Source organism: Glossina fuscipes, unplaced genomic scaffold (assembly GCF_014805625.2).
Source record: "Glossina fuscipes isolate IAEA_lab_2018 unplaced genomic scaffold, Yale_Gfus_2 2, whole genome shotgun sequence".
NCBI lineage: Eukaryota > Metazoa > Arthropoda > Insecta > Diptera > Glossinidae > Glossina > Glossina fuscipes.
This window is the reverse complement of record NW_023998416.1, coordinates 19,684,517-19,704,635: the sequence shown is the minus strand read 5'-3', so window position 1 is coordinate 19,704,635 and position 20,119 is coordinate 19,684,517. Positions and strand designations below refer to the sequence as shown.

The following is a 20,119-nucleotide window of genomic DNA, read 5'->3' as shown; positions in this document are numbered from 1 at the left end:
GGTTACACTCAGTATTTTTTTTGTTTAAATGCAATTGTGCGACACATGTCGTCGGCTGTTTGTTGGTGTAAAACAAAACAATTGGTTGATCAAAGCAAGTTGTTTGTATACAAAGTTGTTTTACAAAATTTGTGGAAAAAAATTTGAGAGAGGTTTATTATTTAATTATTAACAACACCACAGAAACAACACAATTAATGCCCAAGTCAAATCCAGTTTGTATTGTTTGTAAAAATGTGGAGTCTCTGCTCTGGCGTACGGCCGACCAAGGGCAAATCTGTCAAGATTGTTTTCAATTACGCGAAAGCAAAGATAAAGAGCTTCCAGAAAACAAAATTGTGGAGATCAATGAGGATAATAAAATTAAGACAAGTAAAGAAAAAGATAATAAAGAAACAGCGGGCGAAAATAAAAATAACGCAGTTGAGGAGAAACGATTAAGAAAAAGCCACCAGAGCCACGAGATTTAAAGCTAAATTAAGCAGTGCCAATACGAACGGCAGCGGGGAAAAAACAGGATCAAGTGGCGCCAGTACGAAGATCTCGTGTAAGGGGCGTAACAGACGTAGTTTATTTAAGCGGACTCCTTTCAAGACGCTTTTGGCTCAAGCTACAACATATTCTGTGGAAAGCGTATTCCATAAAGTAAACATACATAAATTATCTTGCGTTCATATATTTACGTTCATTTTTGTAGGGGTCCTATCTGCAAGTAGGGAATATTGTATCTTTAGTGGATAGCGAAAATAATGTATATTATGCCCAAATACGCGAACTGCTCTTAGACAGCTATTCTGAAATGTCGGCATTTTTAACCTGGTTAATACCTACGCAAGAAAGTCCCGATCCCAGGGATGGGTTTGACGCTGCGACTTATTTAATTGGTAGACACTTTCAGAATTATCTGCTGCAGGCAAAAGCTAATAGCTAATAGATTGCTTGTATATATTTCTGTTTTAGGCCCCGACGAGGAATTGTCACGCAAATTACCCTGCTTATAATTTGTGATGCATGCGCCTAGTAATTACTACTTGGATCGCACTACACCCTTTCCTCTTCCCGGTGATATGGAATTTGATTCACAGCCAGGCGGCTATATATGGACAACATTGCCTGAAGTGCATAGAAATAAATCGACGGAAATTTATTAAAAAAATACTTTAATAAACTAAATGCATAAATGCTACAAACAATGGGGAGCATATGAAATTCCATTTTAGATTCTTGCCCCAATCAGAGCGGCGGCTGCGACCATGCCAACACCGAGGAAGACCGACACTTCTTCAAAAATCTTCTTCTCCATTGCATCTCTTTTTATTTTCCTTATCCAGTTTTCTATTAGTAAAACACGAAGTCCGTGGCTTGTATTTGAGAACGGGAAATCACATTCAGCTTGTAATAGAGGATGTATAAAAATTTTATATAAAAAAGAACTGCCATTTCCCACAGTGGGTAGCAACCAAAGAATCGTTAAAATCTTCCATCCATAATAAAATGGAAACCAACAAAAGAAGACATTTGTAAGTACTTCCCAGCATGCAAGCACAATCCCATAAAGTACCCAATTGAGAAAATCGTCTAGGTTTTTAGATAATAACGAAGCAACTGCGGGATAAATTAATCCGATCGAAAGAAAGATGAAACGCAAAAGAAATATTGCTAACATTTTATCAGTATTGTAAACGGCGCTGAAGCCAAATCGGCAAACTATTGTTAAACATTCACTTAAAATTGATAGCAAAGAATGAATATGTAAAGAATTAGATGATCTTTTCTACGCCCACAGTGTGTGTTCCTCATCTCAAGAACTAACTTCCTTTATTAGGAAGTTTTGACATTATTATTTTGAATAACTCTGCTTTTAACTGAAATCTGTTTTATATTTTTACTTCTTAAGTATATTACGTTCATTTTAATTGTCTGAAGCTTGTAATTCTCTACTGTGCGTTGCATTATCATTTATTGATATCGTCAACGTAGACAATGTCAAGAACATCTTAAAAAAATAGAAACCAAAAATATATAAATAAATAAAAAAATAAATGGATTATTATTGTTCAATCTCGGGTTTTATAAATTTTTTTATTCATTTTTTTCATGATCAAATTGCAAAGTAAAATTCATGTTGGCATGTACATAGAAAGGGGTAAAAATTAAGGTTCGTAGCTGGCAGTATGTAGAACAAGTCATTTTATGTTTAGTTTCCCAAATTATTCATGGATAGAAGTTTTCCACATATGCGTCAAAGAAGTATTGTTAGCTACTGTAATTACCATTTCGCTCCCGTCATGCGATAACGTTTCTTCATTTAGAACGCATTCCACTCTTCATTCGTATCAATATGGAATTTGATTGCAATCCAAGTGATTATAAATGAATTACAGAAATAATCGAAGGATTTATTAAAACTCTAGGTTATAAATTAAATGCATCAATGCTACAAACAGATGAATAAATTTGTTTTTTCTTTCTTTTTTATTTCTTTTAGTAATATGTTTTCAAAGTTTCGTTTTATTTTTATTTTTTGGTATGTTGAATGGAGATGGACTAAGCTTTGTGGCTTATATGTCCAGATAATAAACTGTCGTAATTTTTGGTCACAATTATGTACAAAACGTAACAAAAAAAAAGCGGCCCTAATAACTGGAGCCAGCATGTTAAGTGTAATTGTGTATGTGTGTGCAATTGTGCTTGTTGAGTTCTTGAAAGTTAGACAGTGTTGCAAACTTTGGCTGAAAACGAAAAGGAATGCTATGGTAATAGAAGATGATTAAACGCAAAAACGAAAGAAAAAAGGGGAAAGAAGAAGAAAAAAAAAAATTTTAAAAGGATAAATTAGCTTTTGCAATAAAGCAAGTTACTTCCCCGAGATGACGTACATTTTTTGCTGCAAAGACATCGAGGACACAGCCATATAACTTGAAGAAGCTAAAGGGATCTCTAATTAGATGCTCAGCAGACTCAACAACATTGCAAACTTCACAAACATCACATGGTATAGCGCGAATCATTTTTAAATAAACTTTGTCATAAGTATGACTACTCATGAGTCTATAAAGAATTTTGATTTCCCAGGAATTAAAACAAGTTACAGAAAAGGGTTTGAATTGAAATGTGGGATTTAATTTATAGAAAAGGCGATTGGATTTAAAGCGCGCGATTTCTTTAAATTCGTTCGTGGAAAGTAGCATGATGCTATGAAAAGATTCCGTTTCAGGTTCATGGTTTTGATGATGATAATGTCAACAGCAGAGTTATAGGGAATACGTCTGAAATTGACACCTTTCTTAACTAATATACTAACACCACCATAGCCATCATTTCGGCATTTGGTGGCTGAGGCATAATTCGAAACTTTAACTTCAAAACAATTTACCGTATCTACCGCACTTAAAGCACTGCTTTAAAGTAGGTACAAAGTACTCAACCGACAGAAAACAATAATTAAATTTTATTGACTTAGGGAGGGTTCTCCCTTTGAAGCCAATTTTGATGCTGATTGTGGGAATCCACTCATCTTTGTTGTTGGGATTTCGACACTATATTTGCATGGGATGTTTCGAATGACTCCAAATCTCTCAGTGAAAGACCTCGGTATGTACGCCTTTAAATTCTTTTTAGTAAATTCATTATTCGTAACAAAATTGTTGGCATTGGCAGCAGAGCTGAAAAGCAGTTTGGCTCTGCCCCTGCTGACAACTTTTAATTCTTTTAAGCCGTAAATATTGAAATCCTTCAAGTAATCATAAAAATAGAGGTTGGAGTTAATATTGATGCGATTTCCTTCTGCGTCTGCGCACGTTTCGACAAAAACGAGGAAATGCAATCGTACAAATTGATCTCGCGATTTGGGGCGGCTGTGGCACCCAAATCAGAGGGCTTGTCGAGAGTCTGTTTACTAAGCGCAATTAAAACGTTTGCGTTAGCTTCTCCGTTAGCAGATAAAAGAATATTATGGAGATGGGCTAATGTTGTTCTGGTTGTTGTCACGGGGAACACAAAAAAAGGAAAAAATCACAACGAAAAAACAAAAAATTGAATATATGTATTGCTTCTTAATTTTTCTCTCACGAGAGATTCCTCTTCCTTCCCTCCTTTTCTTCCTTTGAAATTGTTTTCTTTGGTTATTTTATTACTTTATTAAACCTATTTTCTTTTTTTCAAATATTTAAAATTTCTTCTTTTTTTTTTTTCCTTTTTTTTCATTAACACCGCTAAACACAAAAATTATTCAGCTGCCGTTTGCAGAGATAACGTGTTGTATCAAGTGTGAATGAAATGCAAATGCAATTTTCGTTTTAGTATTCAGTTGAATAGGAAATTATTAATTTTATTTTTTATTACCTTACATTTTCTCTATGAAGGTCAACAATTCTTTGTTTGTTTTTGGGATCGGATAAGCGAAACGTAATTGCACTAATGGGTATATAAATTTTTTATACAAGCAGGTACTGCCGTTTCCCACATTGGGTAATAGCCAAAGAATTGCCAATATCTTCCATCCGTAGTAGTACGGCAACCAGTATAGGAAAACGTTCGTACACATTTCGCAGCATGCAAGCATAATCCAATAATTTGTCCACGTTAAAAACTTGACTAAGTGCTTCAAGCGTATACATGCAAGCGTAGCATAGGCAGGATAAATTAAACTGCACATAATAAATATGGCACGAGAAAGAAGAATTGCCAATATTTGAATACATGTTGCAAGTATATTTATAAACATTTTTATAGGTTTTATGCGTGATGTTAAAGACAATTTTGCAAACTATTGCGAAACATTCAATAAAAATTGATAGCATGAATGTGAGTAAATAAAAGTGTTTAAGTGATCTTTTCAAGGTTTGCAGTAATCTGCATTCATGCTTCAATTATTTTATATAAATTTCTACAACATTATTCATTTAAATAATCTTATTTTACAATTTTAATTTTATATAAATTTCTACAACATTATTCATTTAAATAATCTTATTTTATAATTTTAATTTTTATGCGCTTTAGATTTCATTTAACTTATCCAAAGTTTGTAAATCTCGCCTTGTTGTTGCTTTCAAACAGTGAGCGTTAAATTTGTATTTTATCGTTTATTATCCACAAAGTTATATAAATTGTTAACAAGCCCGACTTATAAGTACTCATCAAATCTCAAGTGCGATAGAGTTTTTAATAAAAGCCGAAAGCCTTAGACGCTAGTGCTTTAAGACTTTAGTCTTAGAATTTATTCTCTGGCTAAATTTATAATAATAATAATAATAATAATAATAAGCACTCAATAATTAAATAAATAAACAAAAAAATAAATATATTGTTGTTGTTGTTTCTTCCATCTTATGTTTTATAATTATTAATTATCTCCTATGATTTCATCCATTATGAACGAAATAGAAACAATTCATACCGCATGCATTACACAGAGCACGAGATAATTTAGGGCGATTTTTTTTCGCTGGCAACACATATTTTTTATATATTAACGAAAACAAAGAACGGTCTACAGAAACGTTATTACCAAGTAGGTGGTCAAGAGGTCGGCGTCTATGTTGATGTAGAAGAACACTCCGTCAATATTGACAGCTCTGATAAAGAGTAGAATAAGGTATCAGAATTCATGCGAAATAATTGCCCAAGTACGTTACGCAGCTTTCGAAGTGATTATTGGCAATAACTATTGCCTCTGAAGCTAACAAATTAATATCTAATTATGCATTCATATAAACTTGTCGATGGTGTTATCCCCCTCTAAACTTGTAAAGAAAAATCAAACAGTAAGTAAGAGAGTATTGGTAGAGATAATTATTACCTTACACTTATTTTGTTTTATGGTTCATATTTCTGGATGATCATACAGATCTTGCCAGATTGCCCTGTATTACTGTTTCACGAATCATCTGAACATTCAGTTTCACACATTTTCTCTATAAGACGGATTGCTTAAATTAAAAAGTTCCAAAGCAAGGCCGTATCTGCTTACCATAATTTTGGCTGCATTGGCGTGCTGATCGCCGAAAGCAGGTAACTCCAGCGTTCGGATCCAGTGATATTGAGCTTCCGCAATGCCGCCTTTACGAGCAGTGCATTTGTTAGATTATCTCATTTCCAAACAACAATGTCCTTTAGATTGTGAGAAAGTACGTGAAATATTATTCGGGTTAGTTTGGGTTTGATGTAATAAGAAAGCTCACGTTCTTGTCGGGTTCAACAACCATATTTATATTGGGTACATAGGCAATCCAATGTAACTGTTAATATGTTGCTCATGTTCCGTTGACCAACTTAGTAAAAGGGACGCATTAAATTTCACAGGGACCCCGAATGGGAAAGTATTAAAGCTATATCCAACAATATAATAATAATTAAAGCTATATCCAATAATAAATAACTAGATCGAATGGGTCATCGTAGAGTTGTCTTGCAAGGCATCTTTTGCTATATCGGCAAGTGAATTTAAAGAGGCAAAAATACTCCTTTATATTTTATATTATTAAGATAATCATGACTGACTTTAGCCTCTTGTGTTACAATTACCGTTAAGTAGCGACTTTCTTTAGTCAAAATCTGGGCCACAGATCTGTGAATGATTAGATGTGAAGACCTATAAGTAAGGAATACTCCAAAATATTTTCACCAAAAACTCCGGATCGATGCCAAGATAAAAATTTAATAAGAAAAACACTGAATAATAATATTCCTTGAGATAACGTGACATGACATTTACATTAGTGATCGTGATAAAATAAATATAAATAATTTTTTATTTTTCCCATTCATGCAAGAAAAGTTCATGCCTTATATTTTCTTTTATCTACATGAACTCATAATCATGTATGAACTCAAGTTTATGCATTATATTTTTTTTTATTTAAATGAATTCATAATCTGGAAGAGGAGTAACAACAGTATGAATAACACACAGAAAACAATAAATGTTTTAATTGCTTGTATCTTATCGGCCTTGACTCATTCAACTCACAACAAAACAACAACAAAAGTACTCTTTCATTGAGGTTCGATGTGTTCCTCTTTTTTGCTAGCACATTAAATTAATAACATTGGTTTACATCCCTACGGACGGAATTATGGATTATTATTACATGCAATAACAATTAGTTCATTTTTACACTCTACAGCACTTGGGTGGCACAACAAACAGAAGGACTTGAGGTGGGCTCACCTTTGAATCACTTTTTGTATCGATTGAAGAGTTTCTGTCCATCTGTCCATCTTGTTTTCTTATATACAATCTCTTGGTTGCTATTTTCGAAATATTTCCGTGAAATTTGATACTCTAACGTGGTTTGGTCCAAGGACGAAGGCTCTTGAAAATAATGAGGATCGAACACGTAACATATAACGCCTTATTTTGAAACGTCTTTACATGAACGTCTGCAAGGTTGTATTTTTACTTGCTTTACTATTATTATTATTATTTGTTTGATAGCTTCACGCTTTGGCATTTTTAGAACAAACATGGTTTAAACCATTTTTTGTTTAATTGTTTAAGTGTTAGTGCTCTCAATACGGTGGCTTACGGGGTCGAGAATAAAATGCGCTAACAGATTTTACAATGCTTTGTTGTGAGTTCTAAGCAACATTTTTTAAATGTATGTTTTTGTTGGCCAAAATGTTTTGAAATGATTTATTTTTTAAATTAATTCCGATAATTAATATTCGCTCTAATGGCAAGGTTTTGCACATGCTTTAAAAAAAAACCCAATTAGCCGACATTAAAATATTCAATTAATCTTATTTATTGATTTTTCTTCGTCTTCCTTGAACTCAAATTGGATTTGGGAATTTTTTTTAGAATTTTGGAAAGTATATAACAAGCAAGTAATATGAAGATCTTATAGAATAGATAGGATACGATCCCTAAGGAGGCTATAACATCAATGTTTAAACTTTGAATAAAATTCATATGAACTAAAGGACTTTGCATATGAGCAGCGCCATGATTACGTATTACATAATTTGTCCAGAAAGCAACAGATTGCCGAGCGGTTAAAGGCCTGTCGCGGTACAAGCGCGAAAACTGTTGTACATTTGCTCTATAAAAGGGATTGGTTAAGACTTCATTGATCGCAAATCCTAATTGATCATTGGTTAAATTAAAAACGTCTAATTCAAGGCCGTAGCCGCTGGCCACCACTTTAGCTGCATTGCTACCTTGGTCGCCGAAAAGTGGTAAGGCAACCATTGGAACGCCGTGATACTGAGCCTCAGCAACGCCACCCTTACCGGCATGTGTAATAAATAACTTTAGATTGGGATATGCTAAGATATCGTCCTGTGGTATCCATTGCTTGTAGATGATATTTTTAGAAATGCCTGGTGTATTGGTCAGATCATCCCATTTCCAAATAACATTTTGCTTTAGACTGGAAAGTACTTGAAATATGGTTTTGATTACTTCTGGTCTAATGTAGTCACTTATTAAGCCTGAACCTAAGCAGAAGAGTATAGCGCCATGAATTTTACTCTCGTCTAAAAAGAAGGATATATCCTGTGAGAATATTTTTCGTTAAAATATCAGAAACAGATTTTAACTGTATTAAATTTGTGTACCTCAGGTAGTGGCTCCGGCTTATCTTTGACTTGGATCCCGCCGATTTCTATTATCGCTGGAACGTTGGGTCTGATGGGGCCTTCGGTAAAGTGATTGTTACAAAAAATTAAAGAAACATTATTTGTCATCTCTTGATAGGTAGGGAAGATGCCATCATTAGGAAATAGCTGCCTAATATTGAAGAATAAAGAGAAGATAGGACTATAATTCTGACATTATGGAAATAGATTTACTTGTAATAGTGTTGATTGCAATAGTCTAGAATCGCATTCAATGCGCCAATAATTATAGACCCTAAGAAGTGTTTCAGCCGCTCTGGAAAGTTCATCTTTTTGCCAGGCTCTAGAACCATATCCATATGGGGTACATAGGCAATTTCATTAGGGTTACCAACGTAACCATTAATAAAGAGCGCTGGACCGAACATCCAACTGAGTATAAGAGGAGTGTTAAATTTTGCAGCAACACCGAACTGAAAGCTATTAAAGCAATATCCAAGAAGGACTAAATCAAATTTCGTGTCTGGGTTATCGTAGAGTTGCGCAAACCGTTCATCTTGCAAGGCATCCATTTCCATGTCATTAAGTAAACGCATAACAGAAAAGTACTTTTGAACAGAAGTCCAAAAATTGGTTTTTTTCTTTGCCAGTTCAGAGATTCGCTTATGCAAAGACGCTTCTTTTTCTGCCACAGGCGGTATTAAAACTATATTTATTCCTTTATGATTGACTTTAGGTATTTGCGTCACTACGACCGTTACATTGTGACCTTCTTCAGCTAAAACCTTAGCCACAGACATGTGAATGATTAGGTGTGAAGGCCTGTGGGTCAGGAATACTCCCAAAATATTTCCACCAAACACTCCGCAACCAAGCCAAGACAAAGATTCAAGAAGTGTAAAAACTAATAATAATATTCCTTGACTTAGCATGGTAACGTTTACGTCAGTGGTCGCGGTACACTAAATAAATATCTTGCCGTTTCAGCGAATTGGTTAACTTTTCATTTACTGTAGAAATATTTTTTTAATATAGAAAGAAATTTTTAATTGCACCTCTATCTTATCTGATGCGGTATTGCATATGTTTTTTGCTTTTGTCGCGAGAATACTACCCATCGATTCATGTTGGATGTGTGTTGTGAGAATTATTTTTCCTCTCCTTACCTCAAACCATTCGTTCTTTCTTAATTACTTGTTATTAACAATTAATTCGCTCGTTATTACTATTACTGATCGGTTGATGACCACACACTAGCCGTTGACTTTGCTGATTTCGAGTTTGCTTAAGAGAAAATATGATTTAAGTCAAAAATGTTTCAAATTTTTATTTAAGTACCGTTCATATCGATCGAGAATCGAAAACATTAATAACGTATGCGTTACTCGATGCTTCGTGCCATCGATGTTCTCTTCATCATACGAATACGAAAACAAATGCATTTAGTTTTTTTCTTTTTAGGCTTTAATTACCGCACGTGACGGATCTTTTTCCGATATATATTATTACAAAAAGAATTGTGTAAACATTATTAGCACATATCGTTCGTAACTGCGATTTCGAACTGAAGTGGGATTGCGTTGAACGTGAAAATATTATAAACATAACGTAAGTTACATTAGAGGCTAAAGGTTCTTTAGGTTAAAAATCACGATGATCGACGATCGATCGTTCGCTTAAAGTGCAAAATAATTGAAAAAATTTTATGAAATGATTGGAAAAGGTTAGCTCTATAGCTGTAATCTCTAGCTGACGTAGCGAAAACAAGAATAACTGAAATTTTATTTACGATGTTGTCGTTAGTTCAAAACAATGTTAACAATGGTTATGGTTGTTACTTTAAAAATTCTACTTCTTAACTTAAAATGGAATTAAGAAAAAGAAATTTGACTCAAGTCTTATGACATTCGAAGAACGTTATTAATGCATTTTAATATACTTAATTTTATCTGTTTTACTAACTTTTTTTCTTTTTTGTTAAACTTAAACAGGATTTCGTGTTTTTTTTTGCAATTTTCCGAAACATATAACAAGCGACTAACTTGAAGATCTTATAAATTAAATAAGATACGATCAGTAAGAAGACTATAACATCAATGTTTAAGCTTTCTATTAAATTCATATGAACTAACGGACTCTGCATGTGAGCAGCACCATGATTACGTATTACATAATTTGTCCAGAAGGCAACAGATTGCCGAGCTGTTAAAGGCCTATCGCGATATAAACGGGAAAATCGTCGCACATTTTCTCTATAAGAGGGATTGGTTAAAATTTCGTTGATGGCCATTCTTAGTTGATCGGCAGTTAAGGTTAAAAGATCTAATTGAAGTCCGTAGCCACTGACCACTACTTTGGCTGCATTCCCAGGTTGATCTGCAAAAGCGGGCAAAGCTACCATTGGAACACCATGATACTGAGCTTCAGCAACGCCGCCTTTGCCAGCATGTGTAATAAATAACTTCAGATTGGGATGCGCTAAGATATCGTCCTGCGGTATCCACTGCTTGTACATGATATTTTTAGCTATGCCCGGTGTATTGGTCAGATCATCCCATTTCCAGATAACATTTTGCTTTAGACTGGAAAGTACTTGAAATATGGTTTTGATAACTTCTGGTTTAATGTAATCGCTTCTTAAGTTCGAGCCTAAACAAAAAAGTATGGCGCCATGAACTTTACTTTCATGTAAAACTGACGATATATCCTGTAAGAAATTTTTATGTGAAAACATCGTAAAAACAGACTTTAAAAGGATTAATGGATATACCTCAGGAAGCGGGTTGGGCTGGTCTTTGACTTGGATACCACCGATTTCTATAACGGCAGGGACGTTAGGTCTGATGGGACCTTCAGTAAAATGGCTGTTACAAAAAACTAACGAAACATTATTTTTCATCTCCTCATAGGTAGGAAGTTTCCCATCATCATTTGGAAATAGTTCGCTAATGTACGAAAATAGCGAAGAATGAAATTATTGGAATGCGCGAACGAACAAGGAACTTACTTGTAAAAACATTGATTTCGATAGTCCATAATCTTTCCAAAGGTATCGAACATAATGGCTGTCAAGAAATTTTGTACTCTTTCTAGAAAGTTCATCTTTTCGCCTAGCTTGGTGGCCATCATCGTATTGGGTACATAGGCAACTCCGTTAGGATTTCCAACGTAGTCATTAATAATATGTACAGGTGCAGACATCCAACTTAATATGACAGGAGCTTTAAATTTTGCAGCTACCCCAAATTGAAAGCTATTTAAGAAATATCCAACAATAACTAAATCGAATTTCGTGTCTGGATTATCGTAGAGTTGAGTAAAGCGTTCGTCTTTCAAAGCATCTCTTTGCATATCAATTATTAAACGTAATGAACCAATTAGGTTTGTTAAAGTACGCAGCAGGCTTGGCTTCTGCTTCGCAAGATCAGAGAATTCCTTGTGTAGGAATTCGATGTGTTCCTCACCAGGCGGTATTAAAATTGTATGTATTTTCTGATGGTTGACCTTAGGTTCTTGTGTCACTACTACAGTTACATTGTGACCTTCTTCAGCTAAAACCTTAGCGACAGACATGTGTACGATCAGGTGTGAGGGAGTATGAGTAAGAAATACTCCCAAAATATTTGCACCGTATACTACAGAACCATATCGAAATAAATGCGCAGTGGATAGAACAATTGATATTAATATTCCTGCGAGTAGCATGATGACGCTTATACCGATTATAACGTTGCACTGAATTAGGCACTAAATAAATACATATATATATTATTAGCTTTTAATGTAATATTCAAACAATAAACATTACTCTCTTTACACGTTCTCTTCAATGTATAATAACGATTAACTAAATCAAAGCGGCGAACCGAACCGAACAGAGCTATAATCATGTAAACTTATATATCTATGTTATCTAATTCTGTTTGGTAGTGTAATTCTTTACAATGGAATCGAGATGAAAATTTCCATTTAATTTACACTAACTTAGTCTTTATTGTTATTATTATTATTATTATTAATTTCGCCAGAGAAATAAATTCTAAGACTAAACCCTTAAAAGCACTAGCATCTAAGGCTATCGGCTTTTATTAAAAACTCTATCGCACTCGAAACCACGACCATTGACTTGCTTGTCGAGATTCCTCGCCTTCGGCTATTCAGGCGGATGAACTTAGTCTTTATATGATCTCCTTATATTGGATTTATACTCTGCGGCTGAATTGTGAAGAGAAAAATGATAGAAAATTTATTACATTGTCCACTGAATTTCATAATGTAACCTTGAAATGGACGTAGTGCCGTAGAAATTACTTCCAGAATAGCTGAAACCCGTAACCTATGTCTGATATGGAATTAAAATATCAGGACGCCGCGAAAAAGTTCGTGGCGTCCTTTCACCAAAGTTCAAGCAAATTTTTTTTATATTAATCTTATTAAACTAGATATATATGTTATGGTGTTATGATCGCCGATCGATCGATTTTGCCTTCGAGATCAATACGCTTGCCATGAGCGGATTAGTACAATGACAGCGATCGTCTCGTACCTCTTTCACCCCTTTATGTAATCTTAGATTTTGTTGAACGGAGTGCTCCTGACATCCCCAAGTTCCTTCAAAATTATACGCTACTAGCAATTATAGACAATTTAAAGAACTGAATAATACAGAGCATTCACTATCCATCAGTGTTCAACTTTTGGGATTTCGGACTTTTAAATTTAATCCTTATATTTGGAGGTTGTCGAAACAGTGGTCTCGCGTAGTGGAGTATATCCTTGAATCAAAGCAAGTAAGTGCGCCAAATTGTGTCAAAATAACTGAATTACTGCCACGTATGGGTTAAGCACATAAGCGTAAGGAGAGGTCAGACGGACAAGTGAACATGGATCGTTTCAGAAAATGCTTCTAAGTCGAAAATTAGAATAAAAGGTGGGCCCATACGATATTCTCCTGGATACAATGTTAGGAGAAGGGCTGAACGCGTCACTCTCTTATCAACTAATCATTGATAAAGTCGATGGCACTTTTTCCAAAATTTTAGGAAATCCAAAACGTTTCATTTTATGATCTCGCTGTGGAGCTAAACGTTCATCAAAAGTACTGCTCTGAATCTGAATTTGCATACAGATGAAAAAAAAGAAAACTTGTTAGGTAAATACCACAAAAATGAATGGTGAATTATGTAATGGACTAAACTCCCATTTGCGATCTGTCAATCGCTGCTGAAACGAAACGAAATCGAACAACCGGTCGCACGAGAATAACGCGCGAGAAAGGTCTAGTCCGAGAATAAGTGAACTTGCGCAAACCATGACTAGGCGTGAGTACACATATATACATATAGCGAAAAGCATGCCTTTACATGAAAATAAAGTAACACGCTTGCTCTATTGTCACGAAAATGAACGATTAAGTGAACAGGTGTCGATTTGTTACACAGTATTACATCTCTCTCTATTTATTGAATTTTTGAATTCTTTTTATTACTATTATAGTTATCGCTTGTTTGCGCACATGTTGTTTGCGTTTTATTCATTTTCATAAAGATTTTTTTATTTTTTCTCTTTTTCTTTCTCAATTATTTCCTTTTTGTCGAATCTTGTATTATGTTTATTATTATGTAAAGAGAAAAGTTAAATGAGCACATCTAAGATATATATAAATAAAAATTATTTAATTATGGCTACACAGACATTTCGAACTTTATTTATGCTGTGAGAACTGTTACGACGAATCTATAACGATTTCTTTGCTTTCCATTACCGGATAACGTTCTATCTTTCTTCTATTTGTCCTGTTTCGAATGAATTCTTATGCGTATACCAAGCCTTGATTCCACAAATTGTTACTTGTTTAAGAGTAAGCAATTTCTTCACACTTTGAAAATGTCGTTCTAAACAAAGTTAATTTCAGATGTCCACTTAGATTGAGAGTCAAAAGTAATCGAAAGTTTTGCCTTGTTGGGTTGATATCGATATCGTTCTTATAGAGCGTGTGGTTTGTGAAATTTCCTAAAAAGCTGTTCATGTCGTGTTACTTACTTAGTGTCGCCGTTGTGAAGAGAACCTTGTCTCGACTCTCTTCAAATATCTCGGCGATCGACAATACGATTAGCAAGACCCGAAACGCGGTAATTAATGAGGTTTTGCTTTTCTGTTTATTCTCTTTTAAAGTTTTTTTTTTTTCTTGCTGAATTTGAGTTGGATATCGAAATATTTTTTGAAATTTTGGAAAATATATAACAAGTCGTCAGTTGGAGGACTTTATAAATTAAATAAGATACGATCAGTAAGAAGACAATAACATCAATGTTTAAACTTTGCATAAAATTCATATGAACTAACGGACTCTGCATGTGAGCAGCACCATGATTACGTATTACATAATTTGTCCAGAAGGCAACAGATTGCCGAGCTGTTAAAGGCCTATCGCGATATAAACGCGAAAATCGTCGCACATTTTCTCTATAAGAGGGATTGGTTAAAATTTCGTCGATGGCCATTCTTAGTTGATCGGCAGTTAAGGTTAAAAGATCTAATCGAAGTCCGTAGCCGCTAGCCACCATTTTTGCTGCATTCCCAGGTTGATCTGCAAAAGCGGGCAAAGCTACCATTGGAACACCATGGTACTGAGCTTCAGCAACGCCGCCTTTGCCAGCATGTGTAATAAATAACTTCAGATTGGGATGCGCTAAGATATCGTCCTGCGGTATCCACTGCTTGTACATGATATTTTTAGCTATGCCCGGTGTATTGGTCAGATCATCCCATTTCCAGATAACATTTTGCTTTAGATTTGAAAGCACTCGGAATATTGTTTCGGTTATTTCTGGCTTCATGTATTCCGTTTTGAAACTTGAACCTAAGCAAAACAGAACTGCTCCATGGGCTTTGCTTTTACTCAAAAACGACGAAATATCCTTGAGAAGAATTTCATATTAAAATACAAGAAATGCATCTTAAAGCAGTAAATGCGTACTTACTTCAGGAAGTAGATCTGGCTTTTCCTTGATCTGAATACCTCCGATTTCTATTACGGCTGGAACGTTGGGCCTAATTGAACCTTCAGTAAAGTGGCTGTTACAAAACACTAACGAAACATTTTGTTTCATATCATGATAGCTTCGGATACCTGCGTCATTTGTAAATAATTCGCTAAATGACAAAAAACGGGATTACAACCATCGCCCACATTATGCCAATAGATTTACTTGTAAAAGCGTTGATTGCGATAATCTATAATGCCTTTGAAAACACCAATCATTGCAGACGTTAAGAAATTTTGTAACCGTTTTAAAAAGTTCATCTTCTCGCCAGGTTCGAGAGCTAAATTCATATTGGGTACATAAGCGATTTCATTAGGATTTCCCACGTAATCACCAACAAATTGCACTGGAGCGATTACCCAGCTCAAGATAAGGGGAGCATTAAATTTTGCAGCCACTCCAAGTTGAAAGCTATTAAAAAAATATCCAACAATAACTAAATTGTATCTCGTGTCCGGGTTATCGTAGAGTTGAGTAAAGCGTTCGTCTTCCAAAGCATCTCTTTGCATATCAATTATTAAACGTAATGAACCAATTAGGTTTGTTAAAGTACGCAACAAAGTTGGCTTCTGCTTCGTCAGATCGGAGAATTCCTTGTGTAGGAATTCGATGTGTTCCTCAGCAGGTGGTATTAAAATTGTATGTATTTTATGATGATTGACTTTGGGTTCTTGTGTCACGATTACCGTTACATTGTGACCTTCTTCAGCTAAAACCTTAGCCACAGACATGTGCACGATCAGGTGTGAGGGACTATGAGTAAGAAATACTCCCAAAATATTTGCACCGTACACTATAGAACCATGACGAGATAAATGCGCAGCGGATAGAACAATTGATATTAATATTCCTGCGCGTAGCATGATGATGCTTTTGCGGATGATCGCGATACACTGAATTAAGCGCTAAGTCTATATGTATATATGTAGTGGCTTTCAGTGTTATTTTCAGTCAACAAATATTTCTCTCTTGATATGCGCTCTTTAAGCGGCAACCAAATAGATGTATGTACATGTGCATGTATATAACGTAAACAAGGTATGTATGTTATTTAGCTTGGTATGGTAGTGCTATTCTTTCCAATGGATTAGATGGAAATTTACACTAATTTACATTAACTTAAGTTTTATATAATCTCCTGATATTCGTCCAGGCTCAACTTGTCAACTGAATAGAAAAGTCAATAAACGTGTTTTCGAAAAGCTTTTTAAAATTCTCATATCCGGCTATTTTCTGGTCTGGAACCTAAGTAAATCAAGCAATTCGCTGCGTTGTTTCGCTAATAAATTCGCCGACAACTAAACCGAACATGCCGAACGCGAATTTCAAACTAAAAACTCAATTGCCATGGTTAAATTCGATATTTAAAAGTCTTTTGACACCATCTGGCGCAAGGAACTTGTCGTTAAGTAACTCACTTTTAACCTTTCAAAATATTTGAAAAAGATCATTAAAAGGTTCTTATGCTGATATGTTAATATAAATAAGCAAACTACTTCCGGTGGTCTTCTCCAGAGTTCAGTGTTGGGGCACTGTTGTTACAATATTTATTATTCCTTCAGTTGTGAGCTTCCCGCTGATGACAATGCAATCCTGTGCTCCTGCGTTCATCTTCAAGAGATAGAAAGAGGTCTTCAAGAGGTTTGGAAGTATTCGAAAAGGCGGAAAATACAATTCATGCTACTAAACCTGAGGCTATCTTTGGATAGGGAAGAAGAAATCCCTGTTGTTTGCGATTCGCTAAATCACAAATAAATAATGATGAAAATTAATGGTCACTGACAATTGGATACTTGGACACTATTTTACATATGTATACATATAATTTCTTATATTCGAGACGCCGTTACTTTATATGGGAACCTAGGAGTCAGTCATAAGAATAATATTTTAATCCTCCTTATATACCCCGCCTAACTCGTGGTGTACGGTGGTATATTAAATATTTGCGATTCTATGTAACATCCGGAAGAATCTAAGAAGTTTAGAGTGCGAATTTTGTATGTGTGTTGTTTACTTTCATAAAGAATACTTTTTTTTGATAACTTTTTTCTCTTTTTCCTTTCCAAGTTTTATTTTTTTGTCGAAGCTTAGGTTATAAATATTAGGATACGTACTTTATGAGTTTGATGTGGGAAAATAAACGAACGCACTAAAGAAAATTATTTAATATCTGACCCCGATTGTGTTCTTTCTCACTATTGTGCTTTTGGCAAATTAATTTTACTAATACTTTTACTGATCTGTTCATTGATGGCCCTATAGCAAGTTTAAGAGTAAGCAGTTTTCTCACCCATTGAAAATTTCGCTTTAAACAATATTTACTTCGGTTGTCTGCCTAAAACGAGAGTCAGCAGCAATCGAAAACTTTGATCTGATCGGATTGATCTTCGTAAAAGTTGCGCGATTGGTAGCATTTCCTAAATGGCTGTTATTTACGGTACCGCTGTTATGAAAAGAAACTTGACTCGACTCTCTTGATGAGCAAATCCCGTGACAAAGTAATAAGTGAAGATTTACGATTTTATTTATTCTTTTTTATTGATTTTTGTCTTTTTGTTGAGCCTGGCTGGGGTTTTGAGAATTGTTTTGAAATCTTAGAAAATATATAACAACTCATCAGTTTGAGGACTTTATAAACTAAGTAGGTTAAGATCAGTAAGGAGCCTATAACATCAATGTTTAAACTTTGTATAAAATTCATATGAACTAGAGGACTTTGCATATGGGCAGCGCCATGGTTGCGTAACACATAGTTCGTCCAGAAAGCAACAGATTGACGAGCCGTTAAAGGTCGATCACGGTACAAACGTGAAAAATTTCGTATTTTTTCTTTATAAAACGGATTTGTCAGCACCTCATTGACAGCCTTCCTTAGTTGCTCATCGGTTAAATTTAAAAGATCCAGCTGTATTCCATGACCACTGCTCATAAGTTTGGCCGCGTTGCCCTGTTGATCTGCTAAAGCGGGTAAAGCTACCATTGGAACGCCATGATATTGCGCTTCAGCAACGCCACCTCTGCCGGCATGTGTGATAAACAATCTCAGATTGGGATGCGCTAAGATATCATCCTGTGGTATCCATTTCCTATACATGATATTTTTAGAAATACCCGGCGTGTTTGCCAGATCATCCCATTTCCAGATAACATTTTGCTTTAGACTTGAAAGTACTTGAAATATGGTTTTGGTTACTTCCGGTTTGATAAATTCACTCTTCAAATTCGAGCCTAAGCAGAATAGTATAGCGCCATCAATTTTGTTCTCATTCAGAAATAATGAAATGTCCTTAAAAGAGAATTTCGTTAAAACAAAATGAGACACATTCTAAATGCATGATTATTTATATATATATATATGTATATGTATACTTCGGGAAGGGGATTTGGCTTCTCTTTGACTTGAATGCCACCGATTTCCACTATGGCTGGAACGTTAGGTCTGATGTGGCCTTCAGTAAAGTGACTATTACAAAAAACTAAAGAAACATTTTGTTTCATCTCTTGATAGGTTGGAAAGATGCCGTCACCACTTGGAAATAATTCGCTAGTGTTTGAAAGGAATAAAGAATAAAAATTTTGTTTAGGTATAATCAACATGAAAACAGGCTTACTTGTAGAAACCTTGATTGCGATAATCTAAAAGTAGCTTAAATATCTTGAAAAAGATGGACGTTACGAGATTTTGAGCTCTTTCTAGTAAATTCATTCTCCTGCCTAGCTCTACCGCCATATTTGAATTGGGTACATAGGCGATTTCATTAGGATTCCCAACGTATTCATTCACAAGGTTCCCCGGGTCGGACATCCAGCTTAATATTACTGGAACTTTAAATTTTGCAGCCACTCCAAGCTGAAAGCTGTTAAAAAAATATCCAACAATAACTAAATCGAATTTTGTATCCGGGTTATCGTAGAGTTGGGCAAAGCGTTTATCTTCTAAGACATCCTTTTGCATATCAATAATCATACTTAATGAGCCGAGAACGTTGGCTAAAGTACGCAACAGACTTGGCTTCTTTTTGAAAAGTGCAGAGAATTCCTTATTTAAGAACTCTATGTGTTTCTCAGCAGGCGGTATTAAGATTTTATGTATATTCTTATGGTTGACTTTAGGTTCTTGTGTCACTACTACCGTTACATTGTGACCTTCTTCAGCTAAAACCTTAGCCACAGACATGTGTACGATCAGGTGTGAGGGAGTATGAGTAAGAAATACTCCCAAAATATTTGCACCGTCCGCTGCAGAACCATATCGAGATAAATAACCGATTAACAAAATAATTAATGATAGTAGTCCAGCACGTAATATGATGACACTTGCACCAATGGTAATAATATACTGGCTGAAATGTTTCATAAATGTTTTACTCTTCATATATTATCTGTCAAAAACAATAGTGACTAGGAACGCAGATAAGAGGAAATGAGTAGAACTATATAGTTTGGCTAATGTATATAGGAAACAAACTATCTTATCTTGCTTTGGCAGATAGTATAATCCCCTT

General features: G+C 34.9%; 3 protein-coding genes and 1 pseudogene across 3 annotated transcripts; 1 reads left to right on the top strand and 3 right to left on the bottom strand.

The window, feature by feature from the left end:
• Positions 1-40: 40 nt before the first annotated feature.
• Positions 41-1,663, top strand: LOC119633879 (annotated as a pseudogene).
• Positions 1,664-7,750: 6,087 nt separating this feature from the next.
• On the bottom strand, positions 7,751-9,849 carry LOC119633023 (UDP-glycosyltransferase UGT5-like). The gene is made up of 3 exons (XM_038026215.1): positions 8,800-9,849; positions 8,566-8,737; positions 7,751-8,503 (listed from the first exon to the last, which is right to left on the bottom strand). The coding sequence occupies exons 1-3, from the start codon at positions 9,495-9,497 to the stop codon at positions 7,751-7,753; spliced, it is 1,623 nt and encodes a 540-aa protein (XP_037882143.1). The 5' UTR covers positions 9,498-9,849.
• A 410-nt stretch (positions 9,850-10,259) lies between these two features.
• Positions 10,260-12,316, bottom strand: LOC119633030 (UDP-glycosyltransferase UGT5-like). The gene is made up of 3 exons (XM_038026220.1): positions 11,573-12,316; positions 11,336-11,510; positions 10,260-11,272 (listed from the first exon to the last, which is right to left on the bottom strand). The coding sequence occupies exons 1-3, from the start codon at positions 12,268-12,270 to the stop codon at positions 10,523-10,525; spliced, it is 1,623 nt and encodes a 540-aa protein (XP_037882148.1). The 5' UTR covers positions 12,271-12,316; the 3' UTR covers positions 10,260-10,522.
• A 1,906-nt stretch (positions 12,317-14,222) lies between these two features.
• On the bottom strand, positions 14,223-19,878 carry LOC119633022. Its single transcript, XM_038026214.1, has 6 exons — positions 19,226-19,878; positions 18,984-19,158; positions 18,166-18,900; positions 15,777-16,504; positions 15,549-15,720; positions 14,223-15,485 (listed from the first exon to the last, which is right to left on the bottom strand). The coding sequence occupies exons 1-6, from the start codon at positions 19,789-19,791 to the stop codon at positions 14,724-14,726; spliced, it is 3,138 nt and encodes a 1,045-aa protein (XP_037882142.1). The 5' UTR covers positions 19,792-19,878; the 3' UTR covers positions 14,223-14,723.
• Between the last annotated feature and the right edge of the window lie 241 nt (positions 19,879-20,119).